The sequence below is a fragment of the Blennius ocellaris genome (assembly GCF_963422515.1).
Source record: "Blennius ocellaris genome assembly, chromosome: 2".
Classification (NCBI taxonomy): Eukaryota; Metazoa; Chordata; class Actinopteri; order Blenniiformes; family Blenniidae; genus Blennius; species Blennius ocellaris.
This window is the reverse complement of record NC_137651.1, coordinates 2,511,355-2,539,317: the sequence shown is the minus strand read 5'-3', so window position 1 is coordinate 2,539,317 and position 27,963 is coordinate 2,511,355. Positions and strand designations below refer to the sequence as shown.

At 43.2% G+C, this 27,963-nt stretch overlaps 2 protein-coding genes across 3 annotated transcripts in view; both read right to left on the bottom strand.

Annotated features, from left to right (window-relative positions):
- The window catches only part of ercc2 (excision repair cross-complementation group 2), a 30,219-nt gene extending 22,141 nt beyond the window's left edge, over positions 1-8,078 (bottom strand). For both annotated transcript variants that reach the window (XM_080504542.1, XM_080504541.1), the window contains exons 1-12: positions 7,938-8,078; positions 7,554-7,653; positions 6,386-6,463; positions 6,244-6,306; positions 6,041-6,154; positions 5,131-5,247; positions 4,840-4,956; positions 2,958-3,081; positions 2,755-2,851; positions 1,691-1,824; positions 768-936; positions 512-630 (exon numbers count right to left, since the gene is read on the bottom strand). In XM_080504542.1, coding sequence (XP_080360668.1) covers positions 512-630; positions 768-936; positions 1,691-1,824; positions 2,755-2,851; positions 2,958-3,081; positions 4,840-4,956; positions 5,131-5,247; positions 6,041-6,154; positions 6,244-6,306; positions 6,386-6,463; positions 7,554-7,653; positions 7,938-7,942 — 1,237 coding nt within the window. In that variant the 5' untranslated portion in view covers positions 7,943-8,078. The remainder of the gene's footprint in view (positions 1-511; positions 631-767; positions 937-1,690; positions 1,825-2,754; positions 2,852-2,957; positions 3,082-4,839; positions 4,957-5,130; positions 5,248-6,040; positions 6,155-6,243; positions 6,307-6,385; positions 6,464-7,553; positions 7,654-7,937) is intronic.
- Positions 8,079-11,313: 3,235 nt separating this feature from the next.
- On the bottom strand, positions 11,314-18,158 carry LOC308135784 (cdc42 effector protein 3). The gene is made up of 3 exons (XM_080503896.1): positions 18,036-18,158; positions 12,599-12,900; positions 11,314-12,521 (listed from the first exon to the last, which is right to left on the bottom strand). Exons 2-3 carry the CDS (start codon positions 12,744-12,746, stop codon positions 11,587-11,589), a joined length of 1,083 nt encoding a protein of 360 aa, XP_080360022.1. The 5' UTR covers positions 12,747-12,900; positions 18,036-18,158; the 3' UTR covers positions 11,314-11,586.
- Positions 18,159-27,963: the final 9,805 nt, after the last annotated feature.

Here is a 27,963-nt window from a genome sequence, read left to right as displayed (position 1 = left end):
GGCCCTCCCTTTATATTTTGGGTAGTGCCCTCCATATGTAAGCCACCTCGGACTGAATCCAACCAGCAGCCACTGCATCCCACTCTGGACATGCAGGAATGAAACCAACGACTCCGCCAAATGTTTCCGGGATGATTACTGCTGACTTGATCTCCACAACTTTGTGTACACGGCGACTTAAATTTCCTATTAGGACACGTTCAACCTGGGACTGGTCTGGAGCATTGAGCCGTAAACGGAATGCAATCTCATTATTATTTGAATTCAAAGTAAAAAAACAATACTTCAAAAAATACAGTTTTGTGGGTAAATTGACCGGCTAATTAAATATGTTACACACAATCTATTGTGGCTTAATAAGGATGAATGTGATTAACAAAAAAGCTTCTTTGACTTTCATTAAAATGGTCCTATAAACCAAAAGCATCACTCCAATTTGACAACATCGCACCGCCCTGTCTTTCACAGTCGGGGCCGCAGAACGTAACGATCCACCAGAGAGTCTCCGTACCTTGACTGTAGGTGCTGACGAGTGTGGCGAAGCTCGAAATGAGCGTGACGGCCGAGAAGTCTGCGATGTCGGCGATCTCCAGGGTCCGCAGCAACGACTGCAGCCGCTCAGAGCAAAACCTGCAGCGACGGAGAGGAAGAGCGCATGAGCTGTCGTCTCTCTTGTCTGATCCGCGGACCGGCTGTTGCTCCAAAACAATAACAATCGTCTGAAGCGTGTTTTCAACCAAACTCCTCGGTTCTCCGTTGAAGCCGACCTGAGAGGTTTGCGGTCGATGCAGACTTTGTCGAAGATGTCTTTGAGGAACTGCGGGGCGCTCTCCTGGACCACGTGGTGGACCCTCAGACGAGACTTCAGATACTCCAGGAAGCGCCGCAAGAAACCAACAAAGTGCTCGGCCGTGCGGATCGTACCGGGGACCGCCTCTGAAAGAAAGAAAGAAAGAAAGAAAGAGAAAGAGAGAGAGGGGGGGGGGGGATTGGGCCACTTTCTCTGACACACAGATTTCAACCATTTCATTTCGCACACTTTGTGTTTCTGAAGGAGAATATTTGTGCGTGGGGGAAATAACACTTGTATTTGTGTAATACATACTGTGCACCATTGACCTGCATTTGTTATGGGTGCAATCTGAAATCCACAGGTTCACACAGATTAGTGTGCATGACTTAAAGGTCCTCTCAGGCTTTCGTTGTCACCCTCAGTCTGGACTGGCAGGCACACGCATACTTCTGTAGCTCCATTTCTGTGTGTATAATCATGTTTGTGTTTCTGTATTCGGGGTGTGTGTAACAAAATTGTTTGTAACGTTTGAGTGTGTATACTCCGGCTACGGTCACACCGCAGGTCTTGATGCTCAATTCCCATATTTTTTTGTGCGTGAATCATTTTAAATGCGACCTGCCGTGTGAACGTGATGGGACGGGAAAATTTTTTGGGCCCCAGAGCGCAGAAGACGACGTGATGTCATGCAGAACACGCCGCTCACGCGCGGCACGCCGGTCAGCACCACGGTTGCCAGATGTGACTCACTATTTCCAGCCCAAACAATGTAAAACCCACACGCCTCAATTAAAACCAGCCCAAAATCTCCTGTGTAGGAATCATGTTAAAACAGCGAGACTATTATTATATGTGTGGTTTTTTTTTCCACGTTGGATGTGATGATCAAGTCCGAACCTTGAAGAATTTCATCTGGCAGCACTGGATTAGCGAGGTAAACGTCCGTCTCTCTGGCCACATTCGCTTCCTTCAGCCCCTCCACCAGTCGTCGGTACTCCTGCTTCAGTTTGGCAGCGTCTGTTTCTTTGATCCTGTCAGACGGCAGAAGAAAGATGATGATGATGATGATGATGATGATGATGATGATGATGATGATGATGCACCTCACTTTGGTGCCCCTTCTTATAGACCAGGGGTCGGCAACCTTTAATGCTCAAAGAGCCATTTGGTCCCGTTTCCCACTGAACACAACACCCAGAGAACCGCACACATTTTATTTTGACAGTCCCACAGGAAGACCATGCCAGGAGGACACGACACACTAAACCTTCTTCACTGCTGGTTGACAACTTACAACTAATAAACTAAACTACATGAACTAAGCAACAAAAACACAACCCAACACTACAAACCTAACACAACCCCCAATAATTACATTTAAAACACGATAAACAGAAACTCCCACAATGCATTGCAGCTCTCAGCTCCGTTATTGCTACACATGATTAAAATGGAAGATAAATGTGGGAGATCTGGGATTGTTAGAACCATGAGTGTGATGGTGTGTCTTTAATGTCCTGTAGTTGTTGTGTAATTCACTAGAATGTTCCGTCAGTCTCAACAAGTCTGCAATGAATCTCCTGGAATTGTCGGCACTCCGCAGCGCAGCAGTTTTACTGTGAAAGGCACAGGAAGCTCCCAGCTTCAGACACCAGTTGAGCCGCAATTCTACGTTCTTCATGCCATTACTGTTGTAATGACGTCACATCACTGCGTGGTTCACGACCCTACATTTTACTCCACTCTTTGTAGCGGGACTGAGCTCTGGGTGGCTTTGCCTCCTTACGTCCCTCTCTGGGTGGCTTTGCCTCCTTACGTCCCTCCAGGATGAACTGCAGTGAGACCGAGGCTCCAGGAGCCACAGTGGAGGGACCAAAGAGCCGTGGGTTGCAGACCCCTGCTCTAGACTTTCAGCCATGTATCTGCTGCAGGCTGCTCTCTGTCCTCGGCGTTGCTCTTACTTGTGTATGGTGTCCTGCAACGTGTCCACGTTGTTCTGGCAGCGGTCCAACGTCCGCCTGGTGATGTTCACGCTCATGGAGTCAATGCACACGTTGTCTGATGTAATCAAAGGGGGGGGGTTACCACAATGGGCACATTTACAATAAAATACAATGACACTTTCAGTGGTTGTGAGTGCACGTCCTCATGTTCGTCTCCTCACCGATGTTATGAGCCTCGTCAAACACCACCACAGACTGCTTGGCCAGCTCTTTGGACACCAGGTCGGCGATCTTTGGGTCCAGCAGGTAGTGGTAGCTGTACACCACGATGTTGGCATGCAGGATCTGACAGAAAACACAGAACAGCCTCAATCACTCAATCGACACTTTTAAAAACGACAAGTCTTGGAGCATTCCTCAGTGTTAAACCTTCATTTGACTTGGGAACACAAACTCTGCATTTCTTCCACAAGCTGATCAATGTAGATTTTGATCAAGCTCATGAACGAATTGTCAATTAAAGCAAGAACACCTGATTAATGCGAGTATCAACATTAAGATATATATATATATATTTCTTTAAATCTGTTTGATCAAGACTCTGCACACATATAAGAAACGCAAGTGCCAGTCAGACAAACACGTTCAAAAGGTTTTGTGGAAATAAAACCATATTTAGTAAGACGGAGGAAACATGTAGTGTCAATTTTCTATTGAATTTCACGATTAAATGTTTCCGACTCAGTGAATATTGAATATTTAAGCTACAAATCCTTACTGGTGGTCAGATTCATGTCATGCAGCAGACTTTATATTTACAGGAGGATTTCAATAAGTACCTTATAAACAGTGATGCTGGTAACGCTTTAATTAGTAACATGTTACTCTCAGGTGACCACTTTTTTCAGTAACTAGTTATCTAATGCGTTACTGTTTCCAAACCAGTAATCAGATTAAAGTTACTTGTCCAAGTCACTGTGTCACTATTGTAACGTCCCGCAGGGCGAGTTTCTTGTCTGCGAAGCCGCTTTATTATTAAACACAACTGGCAGCTCCTCAGTTCTCCAAACGGACACACACACACACACACACACACACACACACACACACACACACACACACACACACACACACACACACACACACACACACACACACACACACACACACACACACACACACTCATAGGCCCCGCCCCCTTCTCCACTCTCAGCCAATCACAGGCCAACTTGCTCAAACAGTGCATTCGGGTAATAGAACAGAATTGGAACTAATAAACGTCATTACTAAACCTTAACATTGCATCAAGAACACGTCTGCAGAGATGCTACACTATTTTTTGTAGTTTCCCTGAGTAAAAATATGTATTGGCAGGAAGCCACGTTTTCTTTTAAACCAGTCAAATTAATGAAAAACTTAGAGGGTTAAACTTAGAGCAGGCAGTGCAAATAAATAAACAGATAAATAGTGCAACAACAGATTACAACTACATCTCTGGGTAAATAAATAGCAGATATCTGATAACAGAAGCGCGAGGCAGATAGAAATACAACAAAGAACGAAGGTCAAAGGTGAAATATGGACCAGCAGGTGTAAAGCAGGTTGTCATTTTAATGTGTTGTGGCAGCTGCTGAAAGTAACTTAAAAAGTCATTTGTATATCTAACAGTTACTTTTAAAAAGAAGTAATCAGTAAAGTAACTAACTTACTTTTGAAGGAGTAACTAGTAATCAGTCATTGGATTACTTTTTCAAGGTAACTGTGGCAACTGATGATAAATAGTTAATTGTGAGGATTACAGCCTCGAGTTAAAAAGAAACTGATCTTAAGAAATATTGTAATAATTGAAGATAACGAGCTTCTTTGAGTTTAAAATGATAAAGAGTAAAACTTATAGTTTGTAATCAATCTAAAATATATGGCATATTTGCACTTGATAGCATAAATAATATCCTTATAAGATTATTTAATGTATCTGACGTCAGTATTGTAGAATGGTGTGTGGAGGATCCAGGTCTGAAGCCGAGATGCAGTAACGCTGTGGAAAGACAAAAAGGAGCGGCCGGATAAAGAACCATTGGAGAAATGTGCTCAGTGACGTACCGAGTATCGAGCCAGGTAGTACGGGCACCAGCCTTTCCTCCTGCCCACTTCCTTCAGGTCGTCCAGGTTGTAGATCCCTGCAGGAAGCGGCACCTGTCGGCCCACGGCGTCGAACTCCTGCAACGGAAACCGCAGAGTCAATGAATGAAAAGAAGAAGCAGCAACACGCACGTGGGCAATATTGTCCAGTCATCAGTTGCTGCCTTGACCTTCGCCAGCAAACACGGCAGCGACTGCCTCCAGTGACTTGGGGATCAGTTATTTGTGATGTTTTTTTCGTAAACGGCTCACCTCGTAGAAGCGGCAGGAGGGCAGGCTGGGATTACTGTGACGCTGAGCCCGAATGTACGACGCCGTCAGACTGTGACACTTCCCGTCCACCTCCTTCCCGAACCGCAGAGCGCTCACCTACACGGTCCACACCACAGATTCTTACTAAGACTTTTGGACATGAAAGCGCAAACACGGAACTTGGAAGGGAGTTAAATAGGTACAGGAAAGAGCAGGCAAGAGTGGAAAAAGATCATTTCTACATGCTGTGCACCAGGTGAACGTGTGCAGGGGCCTATAAAGGAAACAATTGCAAAACTTCCAGAGAAAGATTATCAAAGAAATGTTTGACTGTATCATCAAGAACATGAACATTGATTAAATGATATTAACTTCAGTATGAAACCAAAATAAGAAAATTTGCTAATTGCCCAATTGTCCAACAATTAAACGTAATCGACTGCTGAGTTTAGACTTTATTTTGTAGGTTTCAATGAGATAGAAGACAAAAATAGGATTCGAACCAGTGTCCCACACACTGAGCACTCAACATGATGCTCCACCAGGGCTGATTGTAAAGATTATTTTCTTCTTTTTTTTTTTTACTTGGCTATGGTTCATGTTAAAACTTAAAAGAAAATTGTTTTTTAAATGCCCCAGTGGAAACAACAGTGACCTCGAAATGAGTAACGAAGGTCCAACCCGTGAAGCTTTAAATGCAGGTGTTTGAAACACAATATCTTTCTCTCTCTTTGTGCCAAGTGGTGCAGGAGCATTATTACAGCGCGTTTTTACAGCCCATTTCGCCTCTGTATGCCCCCGTCTGGGTCCACGAGTCTGCTCCCACACGCGGCGCTGGAAAACTAGAACAGTCTAAAAACATTTTTTTTTTTTTTTTTGTTCATGTGTTCAATGCAGCGGGAGTTTGTACCTCGGGATGCACGCAGAGGTTTTTCCTGGAGGAAAGCGCCAGGGCTAAGAAGTTGTTGGTCTCTCCGGTTTCCTTGGAGTGAAACTCCATCAGCTTCCTCAGCTCTTCCACAACCTGAGAGAAAAGACAACGGTACAATTGAGGGAGGGAAGATTCACCTTCACAACTTTTAATTAGTTATGCGACTATGCACGGTCACTCACCTTCTCAATTTCAGGGACTGTTCTGGAGCAGTAAATCAACTTGGTGACCTCCAGAGGAAAAGCCTGAGACGAACAAACAACATCACCCGTGAGTGAACGACAATCCCGTCGGCTCCACGTTAAAAAAAGACGCCCCACTCACTCTCTGGTAGGCCACAATGAGAGACAGCAGTGAGATGGTTTTTCCTGTCCCTGACGGCATCTCCAGGACTCCATGACCCTGAAGACACAAAGGACAAAGGACAGGGGTGGACAGATAAGATTCGGATATGGAAACAGACCCTGGCTCTGACACCAGTCACACACGATGACGGCGACTCGGAGAGCATCGCCGGGGTTTAAATCTTGTTCAAAGCTGGAGTGAAACCTACAATGCTGAGGAGCCGTGATGCATAGTTTGGTTTGTAACTGGAAAGCATCTGAGAAGTTGTGCACGTGCACCTCTGTCCTACTGTAGAATTTCAAGGTGTTAACAAGGGCTAACTGCTCCCATGTGTTTTGTTGTTTTTTTTAAGAAAGGAAAATTACATACATTTCTTAAAAAAGAATAATTTTTGCCTGGCAATCTTTGTACAGGAGGGTTTTGTCCATTGTCGAATGAGATCATCCGACCTTCACTGGTACAAACATGAATAAATACATTTACTACCATTAAGAACTACTCTATTGTCTTATAACGCCAATATAAAAATTATGACATCAGCTCCGTTGTTATGGAAATCAAAAAACAAAACCATATCATACACTATGCTAATAAATGTACAGAAACACTCAGAGGAGTTATCAAGAATATTCCATGTAAACCTCAAGGAGACAAATACACAAGAATCTGACTGAAAGCAAGTAAAAATTTCGAAAGACTTTCATTTAGAATCTTGCAGCAGTTAAGACAAATCGCACCACAACCTGATCTACTGGCTGCTGGGGGTTTGTCTGTGGTCTTTTTATAGGGAAAAACAAGATTTCTGTGGTCATCATCCTGCATGATTAAATTAAATATCCTTAGTTGAGGGTCAGTATGTCTTGGCTACACAATCTATGAAGCTTACACAACTCCAGTAAAATAAATATATTTAGATTGGAGTCAGGATGTCCTGACTACACAGTCCAAGATGACACCATTTCACTGTGCGAGTTCGTCACAGAAACGATTTTTCTAAGGTTACTCGCACACCTCCATTGGTTGTTTTTTCATTGTTGTCACTAGTTTTATTAAATAATTAATAACCTATCAAGTGAGCTATAATAATAAGAGTTTGTTGTGCATGACTGAGCTTGAATTTTTCCCAGTGAATCGGAGAAGCTCCAACCTTTGCATCCAGAGTCCTCTTCAGCTCCAGCATGTAGGAGTATTGCTCAGGATAGATGTAGTCGTAAGGAAAATACACCAGCAGACCGTCGATGTTCAGCCTGGAGGGAAAAACAAACAGTGAGCGAGGAAAGATGCACTTTGAATGAAACACACATGTGGATGAAGCAGCGCTGACTTAAAACACTTCAGCTGGAAACGAACCGAACAGAAACCAACAGTTACTTCGGGATGAAGTGAACAAAACACAAGAACGTCACTCTTTTTCAGCGTCGATTTATTTAAGTGTTCGTCACTTCTGAAGTCTTTCAAGTTGATGCTAACCATGCTAACTCTTGACAGCTCAGGTTTCCATTTATCTTCGCGGTCTCGCTAAAATACTCACTTCATTTCTGCAAATACTCCAAGAGCCGCTCCTCGTGGATACTGGTTATTTTCTAAAGTCTGAATCTTTCATGGAGAACTTGTAAGCAGGGGGAAATCACGCAGGGTGCATTAGCCCACAAAGCTAAGCTTCTGCTACCAGTTCTTCTTCGAACGTGTTTTGCAATTCACACGTCCACGCGCTCATCACTGCCCCCTGACGGCGATCGCAAGAATCACCGGCACAAAAAAATGAGAATTAAAATCTTGGAAATTAACGCTGCTCGTCCATGGAAGTCCTTTTAATTGCTTTATATACGTATATTTTATATAGATTATTTAAGATGAATATTCAGGCATACGAAATCATTTGAACATGAATTGCTGAGGATCTGATTATTGTTCTGACGTCACTGATCCAAAAACCCTACAATCAAAAGTGTGAAAATCAAATACAGTTTATATGAGGGTAGTTTTAATATATGAGGATGAGTTGCTCTCTTAGAGGGCACTGCACAGACCACAGAGGCTTTCAATTTGAAATAGTTGGTCTATTTTTATATATTGTATGCAACTGATTTTAGAGTTTTAAATTATTTCTATGAAATTTATTAATGCTAATGTTAAATATCACACATTGATGGTCATGCTATGTACAGCCTGGCAATTAGAGATCCATATTCCCTCTACATTATACAAATAGTGTAGCTTAAACCTTGTCTTGTGTTTATGTGACAAGTCTTTAATATTGTTATGCTTTTTTTTCTATACAACCCCCAATCCGTAGAGAAGAGGCCAAAATACTGTTAGTATTGTAATATGTGGATTAGATTATGTACTGTAAATGTACTGATTAAATGTAAAATACATTGTTCAACGTTACATTTTAAACATAGTCCCTCCAGGTATTATTTCTATTTATTTATTCACCCATTCATTTTGACAGACCTGCTTCCTGTGGGACATTCAATGAAACCAACAGCTTCGTAGGAAACGTTTTATTTGCACAGAGGTATATACATCATACAAATGACATATGAATAATAGGCTACTGTGATAATGAAGACAGCGAACGTTAGACATCGACAGAGAGCCCCCACATGACAACAGAGTTCTGCTTAAAAGAACCAAATTAGAAAGAAAAAAAGTCCCAGACAGCAGCACTTTTCTTACGTCTAAAGCTTTTCAAGCTTTTCTAAACAATTACAGACACCCCGTTTCTCTTAGGAACCTGCCAGTGAAGTTGTGCGGTTCTCCACGGAAACAGCAGATGGTGTGTGGATCCTCTGTTAGAGAACTCGGACCCTCAGGGAGGAGATATTAGGAACACGTGCGTCCTCCAATCTGACATTTCTCAAAGCCACAATGGACCAGAATCTGACCTGCAGTCTTATTTTGTAAGGACATTAAGTGTTTGCGAGATTATTTCTTATTTGTGACAAAGCATCCTGGCAATAAGTGTTATGCAATTTTTAAAGCTTGATCATTTCCCTTTTATTTCGCGACACATTCGTAAATGTGCAGCGATAGACGTTTCATCTATATAAAATCTATATGTAGAGATGAAATCCGGCAGCAATCTGATCATCTCGACACAATTGTGGCTGTATGAGTGAACCAAAAGCTCCTGAAGCTGCTCCGTGTCAAATGAACGAATTACAAAAAACATGTCCTGCTTGGATTAACTCATTTAATTTAATTTGCAGCAACACCCATACCCACGTCTTCTTGCTCACCCTGCAAATGCATGTTGTGGTACAGTTTGGAAGGGGTCATAAACAAGATTTTTTTTTTTAATGGGATTTGTAGGGTGGCCCTGAAGTGCAAACCACAACAACAAATCACTAAACACAACAGCAAATTGAAAAACACAACAGCAAATTGAAAAACACAACACAAATGAAAAAACACAACACAAACTAATGTTTTTCAATTTGTTGTTGGGTTTTTTCATTTGCTGTTGTGTTTTTCAATTTGTTGTGTTTAGTGATTTGTTGTTTTGGTTTGCACTTCAGGGCCACCGTAGACTTGACTTATTGGAAAGAAGCATTGTTTGAAAAAGAAAAAACCAAAAAACCAACAGACATCTAATGAAAAATACCATGTGACTCCTTATGCTTTGTTCATTCATCTATTGAGAGAAGTGTAACTTTAATCACATCCTACATTTTAAGACATGATGACCTGTACAGTTGGTGGTTTTGTTTGTTTCTTTCTTTCTTTTTTTCCAGGCCATTCCAGACTCCGTTCGCAATTCGATAATCATCAAGCAGCAGCGAAACGAACAGAGTGATTCTGATAACAGATGACACAATGTCGTGTTGTTTTTTTTCCCCCAAAGAGAAGAGATGAAATGGGTTGGTGACATTTCATGTGTGAGGTTGAGCTGTGATGAAGGCTCCAGAGGACCAGCCCGTCGCCTCGGCTCTCGCCATGCTGAGCAGCACTCCAATGTCCAAGTGTCACTTTAAAGTTTGTCTTTTAACTCAGCGAGTCTCTTTCTCGTCTCGTCTCCCTTCAAATACCCCACAAACTTTTTTTCAGGATATATTAAACAATGTATAAAAAAAATATCCTGCCCTTCCCATTGGCGGTCAAGGCCTTGATCCAAGCACACCACAAGGTGGCGCCGGCTCCTCACTGTGTTCTCCCACGCCTGAGGAGGCTCACCTTGTGACACAAAGGAAGATCCAGACTATTTTTAAGTAGACGGGAGCTGATCTGTGATGGAAGCGAACGCAGACCTTTCACTATATGTATTAAATCCTGTATAAACTTAAATATCTGCTGGTCGCCTCAGAGTGCGTTCACAGCGGTTGTCTCGTATTGACGGCGACGCTCAGGGCGTCTTCCAGCTTGGACGGCGGCCGATCCAGGTCCAACGTGGAGTCGGAGGAAAGGTTTAACCCCTCGTTGTCTATAAGTCACCTGAAGAGAGCGTGACCCCCGTCGCCACAACGCAGGAAAAGCTTCAGGGGCGCTTAAAGAATAAAAAACGATTCTCAGGCAGCATGGCTCGGTTGGTAGAGCGGTGGTCTCCCAATCGGAAGGTTGCAGGTTTGATTCCTATCTCTACCTGCTGAAGTGCCCTCGAGCAAGACACTGAACCCCCCCAAACTGCTCCCGTTGGAGTGACAGTGCCTTGCATGGCTGCGGCCTCCCCTCGTGTGAACGGGTGAGTTTCATTAATGATGTAAAGCGCTTTGGTGCTGCTAACACATTTTGATAATCTGTTGGTTTTTTTTTTTAAATCTCCGTTAGAGATGTGAGAAATTAACTTTTTTTCGGATATATTGACCACGTAATAGAACCGACTGCTCGTCCACAGTTCACAGTCCCGTAACGCTCCACGTCGCACCCCCCCCCCCCCCCACCCGCCCCCAGGAAGGACGGACCAGGACCCGTGAGGAGGCGTGTCCCTCGTCAGGAGTCGGTGACCCTGGGACTTGATCACCACCCAAAGGTCTCTGCTGTCTTCTAAAGGAAACTTTCTGTTCGAGCGTCAGGAACTTCATCGCAACAAAAGGTCCGGATGATCTCAGGAAGACGAAAGCTGATTTTTGATGATCAGGACTTTTAAAATCGTCATGAAAGACGTGAAAAACAAGGTTTTTCAGGGTATATTAAACCACGTGTAACATACGTGCGAGTCCCGCGGGGCCGCGCTCGCTTCACAGCTCGCAGCGGTCGTCCACGGTCTTGTAGCGGTCCATGATGCTCAGCACGTCCTCCAGGATGGACGGACCCAGGTCCAGGTCCAACCCCGCCATGGAGTCGGACCGCGAGACGTTGGACGGCGCCACGAGGAGACCGGCGGGGTGGAGGGCGGCGCAGGGCGACTCGCTGCGCTCGCTCCTCAGGTCCTCGTTGCTCAGGCCGGCGTCAGAGTCCAAGCTGAGGCCCCTGCGGACGTCCGAGGGGCCGCAGGTTTCCGACATGGAGTCCTCGGAGGAGACCTCCGAGAAGGAGCCGCAGGACGGGACCAGCTTGCGGATGGTGGGCGAGAGGGAGATGTCCCGGCAGGGCTCGGATGCCACGCGGCCCACCACGCCGTTCTCGCACAGCGACAGCATCGGGTGCTGCCCGCGGGCGGGGTCGGCGGCCGATCTGGAGTCCGCGTGGTGGTAGTGGTGGTGGTGGAAATGGTCGTGCTGGGCGGACAGGGCGGGCGGCGAGGGGTCGTCCAGGTGCAGGCGCGGCGGTTTGGGCGGCGCCTGCTCGTGGGCGATGAACACGGGCATGGAGATGGTGGTCTTCAGCAGGCCGGAGGAGGAATGCTGGTAGTGGTAGCCGTTGTAGGCGTAGCTGTGGGGGTCCTGGCTCGGGACGAAGTCGTTGTCCTCGTGGCGTTCCACGCTGTGCGAGCGCCCGTGTCCGTTCTGCGTCCGGCCCAGGGACGGCAGCATGTCCATCTTCCCCCGCAGGAAGCCCACGTCGCCAAACATGTCGCCCTCGCCCTCCGGACCTACGTGCGCGCTGTGACGCACGTCGCCCAGCGGGGGGCTGATCATGTCCCCCGACAGGACGTCCCGCAGCCTCAGCCTCTTTCCCTTCTTGGGCGTGGTCGTCTTCAGGTACATGGGCGTCTTGGCCGGCATTCTGGAGGCTGGGAGTCAGAGCAGAGGCGGCGGTCAAGCAGGTTCCCCACAGCAGAAGGCGCGACCACGGTGTCGGTAAACTCACTTGATAGGCGGCTCCCTCCCAGCGCGTGTCGCCTCGCCGAGCGAGCAACAAGTATCCGGGTCGGTCGGAGTGGCGTAGCAGCCTCGGGGAAGACCCTGACCTCAAACCAGCGCCCTCCGTTTTGCTCCCATACACCGGGAAGCCACATCCAAGCAAAACCCTTCGAAAGTCTCGGTCTTGATCCCCGAGCTCAAGGCAGAGAGGATGAAGGGATGAAGGAAGATGATCTCTGGCTGCCTCTCCGTCTGCTGCCCCTCGGTTCAGCACAGACTTCAGGAATGTGACGTCCAAACACTGCAGATCTGCGAGGAGAAAACAAGAGCAGACCGAGTCAGAGAGAGGCAGAAGTTGGGGGGGGGGGGGTACAGGAATGAGGGAGATTTACAACCAGAGAGCCGGAGGACATGTGGTGGAAAACACTGTGAGAATCCAGAGTGTTTGCTGAGGGGAGTCACAGAGCACAGATCGGCCACGCACTGTCAGAGAAGCCTCCGTTTGTGGAAACACAGATTACAGCGCGGAAATTGTCGGTTGAGAAGTTTTGTGACTCGTGTGACGGCTTGTTATCAGAGAGGAATCTTAAAACGACGTCCCGGAGACAAATTATTGTGAATCATTGGACGGCACGCCTGAGGACTCTGTGATCTCGTGACCTGATCACCAGTCAAAGGTGCCTGCGGGCAACCCTGAGGAGGGGGTTCCTGTTCAGGCTTGGTGGGTTTGTTTTAAAGAAGGGAGCATTAGGAGAGAAAAACATTTATATTAATTTCTTTTTGTGCTTCGTTCGACAGGATTCAGGATGAGTACTTCTCATGACCGTAACCTGCAATACCTAGAAAATGCACAACAACTTCTGGAAAGTAAAGAAATAGAGCTTTGGGCTCATATCGTAGTCATTCCTGTGATTGCGAGTGGAAACTTTACACACTTGTTGCTATTAAATTACACAGTTTGGACACCTTACCTTAACTTTTTCTTTGAAAAATAAGAGAATCATTGCGTGGTCTCAGCATTCACGGACTGCTCAGTGGTGGAAACCCACAACACACTCTGGTTTTGACCTTTTGAAGAATCATGTGAGAGAAAACTGTGTGACGGCTATAGCCTGGATGAAAACAAGACCACACACAGTTTTCTCTCCCCGGAAATCCAACATTTGGACGTGACAGTGTGTCTCAGTGTTTGTGGTGTCACGGACTGCTCACCTGTCCAGGTGCAACCTGCCCTCAAGTTGCCCTGATGTGTGAATGACCTCTGACCTTCAGTTTTCCAGCAGTGAGACGTAGCATCATTGTATTGTTTAAGGGGAAACTTTCAGTCAAATAGAAAAAAAAATGAACCAGGCTTCAATATTTTACCATTTGTGCAGTGACTAATGACTTTTTTTAATCATGACCGCTGTTTGTTTTGAGTTCTTTGCAGTTCTGTGGAAATATTCAATCGTGTCACAGTGTTTGGAACCAATATTCTGATCGGTAATTGCAGATACGGATTTTACACCAAAGTACACTCACTACATGCCTGCAGCATTTCTAACTCATGCACATTTAAGGCCAATGCAACTACCAAGATGCAGTCTGCTCTCATAAAGGGAAGCTAAACTTTATTTAAAGCTGCAAATGTATCTGTTTACTATTGTAAACACTGTATATATTCTTTTTTTTGTGCCCATTTCTATACATTTCTGTCCTATTTTAAATGACTATTTTATAGAGCGGGGGCACACAGATAAACCACTACCACAGTCGATGCGCTCACACTGGTGTTTCTGGACACTTCCAGAACCTGGACATGAGCTGCCATCTCTGGAGCGTCTCCATGGCAACAGACATTGATCTCCCTTGATATTTCTCATCCGCTTCATATGGGACATTTCTTTTTTTTTTTAGGATTTAGTCTGAAACGGTTAGCTTTTCACATCCCAAGATCGAATCAGTTGGTCCTTGGATGGTGACAAATAATCCCTGAAGATTTCCTGCAATTTGGGTGAGTAGTTTTTTATGAAAAGTTGGTCAAATACATACAAACATAGCCTTCTCACCATCCAGTAAATCACAAAGCACCACAGACGGAGGTTGTTTTTTTTTAAACTTGGGAGTAAAGAAAAATAGATTTATTCTGCTTTATTTGTCTTCTCAGCTCCCAAAAACCACGACACACAAACACAAATCAGCCACGAAGGGAGAAATAAAGCAGAGGGGCGATTGTCTCCATCGTCCAAACCACGCTCTCATCAAACATGTCAGCCGGAGCAAACTAAGCTGCTCAGAGTCATAATGAGGAGAGCCGAGACAAAACAATAGCAAACATTTTTACGCAGCTCGAAAAACCGAAGCGGAGGGGTGTAACGGATGAAGCAAACAGCTGTGTGAGCGAAGCGGCACCACGTCTAACGAGGGGGAGAGCTGGCGGGCTCGCTGCAGCCCACTAAAAGGACTTTCGATCTGCATTTTTAAACTTCAAAATCCCAAATTTGGACCAGACTCAAAATGCTTGACAAACTACTCTTGGTGTAAAAAGTGGAAACGCTTGCGGCGTCGCTCATACTAACAGATCAGCAACCCGTAGAGCCTGCTGGGAGGTTTCCACTGGAAATGAGGCCTCAGTTGGATGTTTGTTTGTCTTACAGCCAGTCGGTTCCCAGGTCTTTTCTCTCTGACCCTGAAACTAAAAGTAAGTGACCTCCAACCTGAGACCAAGTCCTATTAATCCTTTTATAGCTGAGGCGGGGGGTACAGGAGGTCACATTCATTTTAGTTCACAGGTCACACAGTCTAGTTCAGAGGTCTGCAATGACTTTATGACCAAAAAAATCTGTTTTTGCAATTTTCCACCAAATACAAATTGTCATGTTTTCAAACCTTAAAAATCTTATAGTGCTGTAATCTGAGGAGCTTGTCTGATGGAAAAAGAAAAAAAAAACTGAGTGGAAGCATCAGACATGAAACATGTTGACACAATAAAAGATAGATTTGGGTATTTGGTCATTTCAAATCAATATTTTGCCTTTCTTGTTACTACATGTTAGTGTCATTTCTTTCCGTCTGCCAGTTAATTCTGAATATTGTTTTTAAAGGGTTAAAATGCTATTTCAATGGGGTTCATTTCTCATGAGATTTCAATTCTGCTGTCCTACAATATAACACGAGGTCTGTTTTTTTTAAAAACAAACACCTTAAATGTGACTCACTTGAAGACGCATTGACCACGGTGGTTAAACCTACTGAACCATCACACATTGGATGCTTAAGAAATGTTTGATGTCCTGAGTAATTTCACAATTCATATATTTTGCTGTCAACTGCAATAAAAAGCACAATCAAGGAGATGCTGGTTAGATGTTTTTACTTTGAAAGTCTGGTGGGTTGATCTTCTTACAAAAGCCTCCAATTTACATACTTTATTACATTGGTTAAATTTGTGTTTTCCATCGTCATAAAAGGCTTTCAAATTCTCTTTTGAAAATGTGTCTTTTTGTAGATATTATTTGGAAATGTGCAGTTGGATTCAGTGTTTTTTTGTGTAAATGTGCTAGATTATTAGAATATTGCTGCATTCATCATCCCATCCAAATACCAACACACCCCTTTAGAACTTGTCATAAACAGAAGCCTAAATTTATCCAATATTTTCGCTTGAGGAGTAGTAAAACACTGAAAGCCAAATGCTATTCTCTAAATATCCCTCCAAGTGGCCAAATCAGCCCCAAAAACCCGCAACAAGAGGAATGTTTGTGGGTCTGGTTGGAAGTTTCTTGATTCCATGCATCACTTTCCTGGAAGTTGGAATTTGGTCCACTGCTGCCGCTGCTGCTGATGCAATCCGCCGCAGAGGAGGTTGGCCTCACATCTGTTTCAGCTCGCAGGCTCCGTTTTGTTTCCTGAACCTTCCCACATCCCCTCCTGCAGACTGACCAACGCGCCTGAACGCACCGCGGCTCCTCTCTCCTCCCGGTTGTTGTTCCTCAGCAGGATCTGGCGCGTAATTGCGCGCAGCGGGTGACTGTTGACAAAAGGCATTTTGCCCGCCTGTCTACTAATCCGTTTGTTTTATATATATATACACCACGGAAATAAAGCTGATCTGATTGCTCAGAGGCTGATGGGTTTCGCTGTATGATTATTCCTGTGAGGCAACGGTGACTAATTTCCCGTGAGTTTATTTAACTGAATCCTTAAAGCGCGCATTGTTCAACCCCCCCTTTAAAACAGCCATACCTCCATATGAAGCAATGTGTCTGCCTCTCACCGAGTCATCCCAAGGAGTCATTCATTTATCACAGGAGTGTCGAAAATGTGGGGGTTTTATAACCACAAATTCGAGGCAAAAGGTCGTGCGTAAAAAATGAAGTTAAAAGTAAGAAAACAAGTGCTGCGTTTAGGATCAGGAGTAAAGTTGCCTCTCTGTCTTTCCCTCCGTGTCCTGTTATGTAACTGCAACCTCGGAGTGAGATCATCCCACCTCCTCCTGAAGACTCAACCGATCGGGATCAGTGGAACAAATCTACCCCTTTCTCGTCTAATCCACACTCCTACGGCACAGCTATTTTTAATCACGAGTTTACATCACAATCAGATTGGCTTTATTTGTTCACGCATGCTCTCCGAAGACAATATATAACTTTAGCTGTGTCGTTATTGGTTCGGAGAGAATTGTACGTGCGTAACTCGATTGTGAAACCGGGACATATCAAAACAACCAATAAGCAGGTTAATATCGTGGCCACAGTGTAGAAAAAGATTCATCCACATGTCACACGTTTAGAAATCGATCGCACGCAGGAACATTTTAAAGTTGGGGGAAAAAAGGGGCAGAAGCACATTTTACTATTCTAAAGCCACAACGTCTAAATATATCCAGTTAATCTCCAAGTAAAAGACCCGCTAAAAGCTTGTTTTTGTGGCGAGTGCGTGCGTTTGTTTTTGTATTATTGTATTAACTCCCCCACCCCCATCGCTGGGATTGCGCTCCTTTTCTGGTGGAGGTCCAGGGCGCAGCGCATCTGACAGCTTCTGTAACACTTAATCTTCTTAGAAATTAGATCATCATAATCCAGATGCGCCGAGCTTCTTAACTGAGTGGTGACACAGCGAGGAGAGAAAACATTCCACAACAGCCAGGTCTGAATAAAAAAAAAAAGAATTAAGTGGAAATGTTTTCCCTTTAAATGTTTAGGAAGGCGTCTTCTTGATGCGTAAAGTTACGGCTGTGGCGCACAGCGCCGGATCCAAAGGGAGAGTCCAGCGCGCGCGCGCGCAACTTGATTATGGGCAAATAAAACGATACGTGAGCCACGTTCCCCTGTTTTATCTGTTTGTTATTCACACAGGATAGGAAACAAAAGATCCATTCAACAGGGAGCATCGACCGACCGCTGTCCGCGTGGAAACGAACCACAATCGATTCCCAACAATAAACCCGATCAAGTGTTTTTTACCTCGAGAGAAAAGCGTCGCTCCGGGTTTCCCTCCTCCGCCAATCAAACGTCCAGCCTCGGTAAGAACCCAGGCGGACCGAGGCGAGCTGCAGCTGCGCTAAACCTCTTACTGACGGGTTAATAGAGTCCCGCAGCTCTGAGGACGGAGAAAGTAAAAAGAGGAGGGAGACGAGCCCGCAAAGCGCCGCGGCGGAGGTCAGGTCACATCCGGTCGCACTTTTCAAAATAAACATTTCACCTGCAAACTCTGAGAGGAAGCGTCGGATGAGTGACGTCACGTGACCCGAACCAACGAGGACATTTGTACTCAATCACAAGAGGAATCAGACGGAAAACACCATAAAACCTGCTTTGTTTGACAGATGTTACATGAATATGTCAAAATAAATATTCGAAGTGCTGCAAGTTAAATAAATGGTGATATAAAACACACTATTTACACAATATTCTTCAATTGTTGGATGTTTATCAAAACCACCATAGACTCATTCTATCTTGATAAAATATCATTGTTCAACACAAACTTTTCTGAAACACAATTAAGATCATTAAAACGGCAAAATGATAGTTTGTGTTGTAAACAACCATCAATATAAACCAAAAATGTTTATCTTGGATCAATTAAACTAATTTTCTGCAAAGATGCCGATAAAAACCTGTGAATATTATTTCAAACTAAATGTATTCAGAGAAGAGTACAAAACTTTTTAAAGAACATAGAATGGTGACAATTGTACTAAAGAATGTGGACAGTTACAAACTTTGAGGAAAAAATACTCACAATAACTTAGAAATTATAAGTGTAACTCATTACTTCCACTTTCTGATCAGATTATTTTTGAGAAACTGAAATAAATAAAATACACACAAAAAAATCGTATATTTATAATAAGACGATTCATCATTATTTACATTAAAAATATATATATATTATTTCTGTGTTTAAATGTACCATTAACCAAAGAATTTTCAGATATTTCAAATCTTTTTTAAAGTTGTATGAAAAAAAATACAAAAATGTATGTGGCTCTAAAAACTAATAGCAATAGATCATCTGATTTTTTTTAAAATTGTGTTTAACGGTCGTACGCCTGTGCGTTGTGTATGTGTCACTACATTTATGCATTATTCTATACATCCAGCTGACTATGACACGAGGCCAGGGGACACCCAGAACAAAGATGCTTTAACAAAGTTAAAGCAGTAGAATTTTATTCTGAAAAACAACAGGAAGTACTCTAACTGATACACACGTACAAACATACACACATTAAAATGGCCTTTAAATCAGCATGTGTTAATGAAACAGCAGAGCTGCTGAGAAAACTAAAGAGTAACACAGGTGTTGAGCCAAATCCTCATTAAAAAACAGTAAAAAAAGCTTTTAAGCACTTTTTAAAGTCTCAATTCTCTTTAATTCAGACCCCTAAAGCTAAATGAGGTGAAAGGTGACCAAGTGAGAAATAATACAAAGGATCCACTGTCTCCTTTACTGCAAAACCAATTTACAGGCAGGATTGAACAGAAAAAGAAACATGGACAGGTAAAAAATTTAAATGGGAGCTTTAAGACTTACTATTACTAATGTTTTTACTTTTTTTAACCTTTGTTTCCTCCTTTGTCATTTTTTGTCTTTATTAGATTGTAATTTCAGCCGTGTAAGTCATTTTGGCTGTTTCAGCATGACTTCTTGTTATTTCCTGATGTATACTTTTCACCAGTCGACGGCCTCAGTTGCCTGATCTTCCACCGGGCTGTCATGTTGTCTGTGTGCAGCTGGTCCGTGGAGCCTCCGGCCAGAGACAAGATTTGTTGTGGATCAGTGGGCGTGACGGACGACGTGGAGGCCACCAAGCCTCTGTTCTTCTATTTGATTAGCAGCAGGAGCGGCCACACACTCAGACCGGTGTTTCTCCTGAGACGCCTGGAAAACACATTGTTTCTAAAACATGTGAGGATTAAACAGGATGAGAGTCAAACTTGAGTTTTGGTCTTTCTGGGCCTTTTCAGCCTTACTGGTAGGGAAGCACGATGTGATCGGCACAACTTCAGCATCTGTCGAAAAACATTGCAAAATTCAACATCGGCACGAAGCGATCATTTACTAATTTAGCTTTTTCACGTCGCATCTGAAAATTCCATCAACACTTTTGGACATTACAGGTCAGTGTGTAGCGGCTAACTACACCCTGCTCTAGGAACCGAGCGCCACACACCCCTGTGAATGAGCGTATCAGTTCTACTTTAATCGTGTTTAGCGTGTACCATCGCTGGCGTGTGAGCCCCGAAACTCTTTAGCATGTAGCATGTAGCATATAGCATGTAGCGCGACTCGGAGTGCCGCAGCTGATTGGACTAATGTGTCGTCTCGGCGGCCGTCTGCTCCTGGAGGTCAAACCAAACCGGCATGGCGGCTCGGACGCAAACTTTCTCTTTTATGAATAAAAACAGCTCTGTGAAAAATATTTCAGAATACATTTGAGATGAGAAATAGGCGGTGCAGTTGCTGAATCTGTCATTTTGGTTCAGCTAAAGTGAGTTTTGACATTTTATCCAAAGTTTCGCGACGTGTTGGGCCGCTGCTCCACGCACCTCATTTGCATAGAATTGGCTGGATTCTACTTTATGCAAACGAGGTGGAAGGGTGACAACGAGACGGACAACTAGATCAGGCACTGTGTGCTATTTGGAACTGAGTTAGCGTGATAGCCATTAGCTCGTATGCAAACTGTCAAATACACTCATAAACGCTGTGCGGGAAACAGATCAACTACCACCTGAGACAATACGCTCACATCGGTGTCTCTGGATAATAGTCCAAATGAGATATTAGCTGCAATCTCTGGACCGTCTCCATGGCAACAGACACTGATCTCCTGTCTCCAGTCTGCTTTGTATGGGACATTTTTTCCACAGTTTTGTGAGATTTATTTGGAAACGGTTTGCTGTTGACATCCCAGAACCTAACTGATTGGTCCTTGGATGATGACAAATCATCCCTGAAGATTTCATACAATTCGAGTGGGTATAGGTTTTGCTAAAAAAAGTTGGCAAAATACATACAAACAATAAATCGATACCTGCGGACAAAAACAAAACCTTCCCCCACTTTTCATTGGGGAAGGTATTGAAGGGGAAGTGGGAAATTGACAAATCCTGTGGACACGTGATTTTGACACACCGATTCGTCAGTGGACTCCGGCTTCTGTTGGTATCGGCATTCTAAATATTTAGTTTTTTACATATTGGAATATTGGGTATTTGGGCACATTTCCAGCTATTGTGCATCCCACCTTTACTCCCATCTGTGCTGGACCTGAACAACTTTTGGGAAACTCAGACAGTCTGCCCCTTCATCACTAACGAGCTATTTTTACCCATTTCCCTCCAAATAAATGGGCCTTGAGCCTCAAACACAACTTATAAACCTAACTAGTGTCAAATACACAGGAGATTTGGACGATATCGGCATATCGGGTATCAGCAAAAAAAACTATATCGGACATCTGTAGTTAAAATCACTATTTGATGAAATTATAATCCATTGTTGTAGTTGGATTCCGCAAATGACACTTTCAGATATTCATCTTTAAATCCCCCCACATGCTTCTATTCTTCTATGAGTGAGTGAATGTAATTCAAAAGGCTCAGTTTGTGTCTGTGTGAATCGATAAACAACGTTGGCAGTTTGTCTCACTCAGTGTCAGCAGCTCACATCAGGATCAGATGCATCGGGGAAACTTTCCCCAATGTTAGGGGTCAATTCTGACTTTGGAGGCCTTTCTATGGAGATTAGATGTTCTGCCTGTGTGCTTGTGGGATTTTATTTAAATTCTATTTATTTATTTTTTTCTGTATTCAGTCCAAAACTCAGTGAACCCTCCAGGTTTTGGCTGCTGGCTCTGTGGTAATGAACTGAAGCATAATAAAAGTTTGAGGTCGTCTCTGGATCTGCTGCTGAGCACAACTGCAGCTTGATAATGAGTTTTGAACACACAGGGACATGCAGAGCAGGCACATTGTGTTTACAGCTCCTGCAGGACGGCCTGCGGGGCAAATTAAACCCATTAACCTCCTCCTCCAGTCACTGGAGTGTGCTTCCAGCTCATCTGCAAACAAAGATGAGGGATCTTTTCCCGCTGAAGCAGCATCATTAACCAGAGCACACGCGTTATGTCAGGCTGTCGGGGGTTCAGTAATTCACCTCCACCCAAAGCTCAGAGGCAGAAACAGACCTGGAGAGACCGACGCTGGAGCTCCACTCGTCTTTCACAGAGAAATGTGATCAGGCCTCGCGACACCCGTCCTCCACAGCAACAAGACATCAGGGTCATATTGGAGTTTTTTCATTTTTCTGGCTGATCTCGTGAACTTTTCCTGCTGATTTCTCCAAACGGCAAAGCAAAACAGCTTGAGAGTGTGAAGCCGAATGGAATGTGTAAACTAGATAAGCAGAGTTACACAAAAGATGTGATTACATCACACACACACACACACACACACACACACACACACACACACACACACACACACACACACACACACACACACACACACACACACACACACACACACACACACACACACACACACACACAGAGGTGACATCACCTAAGTGAATCAAGATGTAATAAGTGCAGTATGGGGCAAGTCTGCATGAGCTACACACACACACACACACACACACACACACACACACACACACACACACACACACACACACACACACACACACACACACACACACACACACACACACAGCTCCAGGTGTTGCCCCATGCTGAGACCCCCAGCCCCCCCCCGTCTTCAGGCTTCAGACACAACGTGGGGGGCAGACACTTGTCACTTGTCAGCAGTGTTATGCAAGTTACTGAAAAATTAATCATCGATTACAGTCGCTAGTTTATTCTATAGAAAAGTAATGGGATTACTTTGCAGGTTACTGTGAATAAAAAAAGCATTTTTCAATATGTCTTGATTATACATACATTTTATTATACATACATATTATATCAGTTAGTGGAGGGAGATCATCTGTAATCTGGATGTTAGAGGAGGAAGATGCTCTATAATCTGATGTTATTAGAGGAGGAAGATGCTCTATAATCTGATGTTATTAGAGGAGGAAGATGCTCTATAATCTGGATGTTAGAGGAGGAAATGCTCTATAATCTGATGTTAGAGGAGGAAGATGCTCTATAAACTGATGTTAGAGGAGGAAGATGCTCTATAATCTGGCCTTAGAGGAGGAATATGCTCTATAATCTGGGTGTAAGCGGAGAAAGATGCTCTATAATCTGATGTTATATGAGGAAGATGCTCTATAATTTGGATGTTAGAGGAGGAAGATGCTCTATAATTTGGATGTTAGAGGAGGGAGATGCTCTATAATCTGATGTTATTAGAGGAGGAAGATGCTCTATAATCTGGATGTTAGCGGAGGAAGATGCTCTATAATCTGATGTTAGAGGGGGAAGATGCTCTATAATCTGGATGTTAGAGGAGGAAGATGCTCTATAATCTGATGTTAGTGGAGGAAGATGCTCTATAATCTGATGTTAGTGGAGGAAGATGCTCTATAATCTGGATGTTCGAGGAGGAATATGCTCTATAATCTGATGTTATTAAGGATGAAGATGCTCTATAATCTGATGTTAGAGGAGGAAGATGCTCTATAATCTGGATGTTAGAGGAGGAAGATGCTCTACAATCTGATGTTAGAGGAGGAAGATGCTCTACAATCTGATGTTAGAGGAGGAAGATGCTCTATAATCTGGATGTTAGAGGAGGAATATGCTCTATAATCTGATGTTATTAAGGATGAAGATGCTCTATAATCTGATGTTAGAGGAGGAAGATGCTCTATAATCTGGATGTTAGAGGAGGAAGATGCTCTACAATCTGATGTTAGAGGAGGAAGATGCTCTATAATCTGATGTTAGAGGAGGAATATGCTCTATAATCTGATGTTATTAAGGATGAAAATGCTCTATAATCTGATGTTAGAGGAGGAAGATGCTCTATAATTTGGATGTTAGAGGAGGAAGATGCTCTATAATCTGATGTTAGTGGAGGAAGATGCTCTATAATCTGATGTTAGTGGAGGAAGATGCTCTATAATCTGGATGTTCGAGGAGGAATATGCTCTATAATCTGATGTTATTAAGGATGAAGATGCTCTATAATCTGATGTTAGAGGAGGAAGATGCTCTATAATCTGGATGTTAGAGGAGGAAGATGCTCTACAATCTGATGTTAGAGGAGGAAGATGCTCTACAATCTGATGTTAGAGGAGGAAGATGCTCTATAATCTGGATGTTAGAGGAGGAATATGCTCTATAATCTGATGTTATTAAGGATGAAGATGCTCTATAATCTGATGTTAGAGGAGGAAGATGCTCTATAATCTGGATGTTAGAGGAGGAAGATGCTCTACAATCTGATGTTAGAGGAGGAAGATGCTCTATAATCTGATGTTAGAGGAGGAATATGCTCTATAATCTGATGTTATTAAGGATGAAAATGCTCTATAATCTGATGTTAGAGGAGGAAGATGCTCTATAATTTGGATGTTAGAGGAGGAAGATGCTCTATAATCTGATGTTATTAGAGGAGGAAGATGCTCTACAATCTGGATGTTAGCGGAGGAAGATGCTCTATAATCTGATGTTAGAGGAGGAAGATGCTCTATAATCTGGATGTTAGAGGAGGAAGATGCTCTATAATCTGATGTTAGTGGAGGAAGATGCTCTATAATCTGGATGTTCGAGGAGGAATATGCTCTATAATCTGATGTTATTAAGGATGAAGATGCTCTATAATCTGATGTTAGAGGAGGAAGATGCTCTATAATCTGGATGTTAGAGGAGGAAGATGCTCTATAATCTGATGTTAGTGGGGGAAGATGCTCTATAATCTGGATGTTCGAGGAGGAATATGCTCTATAATCTGATGTTATTAAGGATGAGGATGCTCTATAATCTGATGTTAGAGGAGGAAGATGCTCTATAATCTGGATGTTAGAGGAGGAAGATGCTCTACAATCTGATGTTAGTGGAGGAAGATGCTCTATAATCTGATGTTAGTGGAGGAAGATGCTCTATAATCTGGATGTTAGAGGAGGAATATGCTCTATAATCTGATGTTATTAAGGATGAAGATGCTCTATAATCTGATGTTAGAGGGGGAAGATGCTCTATAATCTGGATGTTAGAGGAGGAAGATGCTCTACAATCTGATGTTAGAGGAGGAAGATGCTCTATAATCTGATGTTAGAGGAGGAATAAGCTCTATAATCTGATGTTATTAAGGATGAAAATGCTCTATAATCTGATGTTAGAGGAGGAAGATGCTCTATAATCTGGATGTTAGCGGAGGAAGATGCTCTATAATCTGATGTTAGAGGAGGAAGATGCTCTATAATCTGGATGTTAGAGGAGGAAGATGCTCTATAATCTGATGTTAGTGGAGGAAGATGCTCTATAATCTGGATGTTCGAGGAGGAATATGCTCTATAATCTGATGTTATTAAGGATGACGATGCTCTATAATCAGATGTTAGAGGAGGAATATGCTTTATAATCTGGATGTTAGAGGAGGAAGATGCTCTATAATCTGATGTTAGTGGGGGAAGATGCTCTATAATCTGGATGTTCGAGGAGGAATATGCTCTATAATCTGATGTTATTAAGGATGAAGATGCTCTATAATCTGATGTTAGAGGAGGAAGATGCTCTATAATCTGGATGTTAGAGGAGGAAGATGCTCTACAATCTGATGTTAGATGAGGAAGATGCTCTACAATCTGATGTTAGAGGAGGAAGATGCTCTATAATCTGGATGTTAGAGGAGGAATATGCTCTATAATCTGATGTTATTAAGGATGAAGATGCTCTATAATCTGATGTTAGAGGAGGAAGATGCTCTATAATCTGGATGTTAGAGGAGGAAGATGCTCTACAATCTGATGTTAGAGGGGGAGATGCTCTATAATCTGATGTTAGAGGAGGAATATGCTCTATAATCTGATGTTATTAAGGATGAAAATGCTCTATAATCTGATGTTAGAGGAGGAAGATGCTCTATAATCTGGATGTTAGAGGAGGAAGATGCTCTACAATCTGATGTTAGAGGAGGAAGATGCTCTATAATCTGATGTTAGAGGAGGAAGATGCTCTACAATCTGATGTTAGAGGAGGAAGATGCTCTACAATCTTTACACCATCACACAGTGAAACTGAGGTTTTTGAGTTAATTTAATGGAACCATCAAACAGAAATAGCACAATTAACACCCCGACACCGGCGGGGAGCAGCAGCGCTGGAGCCAACCCGTCTTCGCCTCAGTGTCGTTGTTACACAACAGGCCGGCTGAGCCAGGTGGACGTAATCAGTCCCTGAGAGACATGATGCAACCGCACGGATTTCACAAAAACCAAAGTGAATCACCTCCAGGCTCCGGCCGGATCCAGACGACTTTTGGTTTCATGAGAAAACGAAGAGCAAAATCCTTGAGCTGAGCCTTTTGGTACATTTGGTTTCTGGATATTTTTCTTTGCTCCTGTACGAAAACGGACACGTCTGCCTTTCCTGGAGCCGTCTGACACATTTGATGGCAGCAAGACGACGATGTATAGAATAGAATAGAATAGAATAGAATAGAATAGAATAAAATAGAATAGAATAGAATAGAATAGAATAGAATAGAATAGAATGTAGATGTTTTGGTGCACGTGGTTCAACAAAACATTTCTTATTTGAAACTTTGTATTTTGTACAATCATACTGCAGTTTCAGAGGGGAGTGGCTGAGCTCCACATTTGATACATCCTGGATTCCTGCGTTTCACTGTCGGTTTGGCATTTTTTACATGAACGGGGAAAACATGCAAACTCCACTGAAAGGCCTTCAAGTCCAGGAACTTCTCACCGTGAAAAGAGTGTGCAGCTCCTTTTATATTAAAATTTTAGTATGTGTGTATCTCTGTGTGTACTGCTGCTGACAATACTGTGAACTTCTCAACAGTGAGATAAGTGAACACATATCTTATCTTGTATTCTTGGGGCCTTTTTTGGGTTTTTTTAATTAACTTTTTTCACACTTAAATCCTACAGGGATATTTAAAAAAAGCCTCACTTTTCTGGCTCGTCTTTGTGGAAAAAGTAGAAAAAGCCACAAATGTATTCAATAATAATAAGAATAAGAATAAGAATGTGAAATGTTTTGATGTTATGACTCTCTCCTGACTGGAGTCATGCATGTTTTTTTTTTGTCGCGGCTCCTTGTGTCACTCTGACTTTTCCTTATCGCTTCCTGAATCCTTCACGATCCCTGATTGCATCGGTCCGATGTGAGAAACCCACGAAAACACTCTGTCCTGAAGAGTCCTGACCCACGTGGTCAGAAACAAGGCAGAAGTTCAGGCCGCTGAGCTTTCTTTTTTTTTTTTCATTTGAATTTTTCCGGGCAGAGAAAGTCCCGATCAGATGCAGGGGCGCAGGCGTGGCGTGACCTCACATGCAGGAATTCTGGGAATCCGAGAGCAAATGAGCCTCCATGTGTTTCCGTTTTGTTTGCCGTGATTGAAGCGGAGTGCCGAGCCTCGAGGGCGAGTGGCGCTTGGAAGAGAGAAGAAAAGAAAGGAAGACTTGCGAGACACTCCAGAACAGAACCAAAAGAGGAAGAGTCTCACTGTTCCAGAAAAAAAAAAAAAAGTTGCACTGAGCAAATCTCCTGTCAACATGAACAGAGAGTCATATGAGGAATAAAACTTCAAAAACATTCATTTCAGGTAAATAACATGAACACAATTTGGTGGAAAATGGACAAGACACTTTGAAGGACTTTTTATAGGAACCGATAACTCCAATCAATTATCAATTTGCAATCAATTATGGAAAATGAGATGCAACGCTGACGCCTCAAAGCCA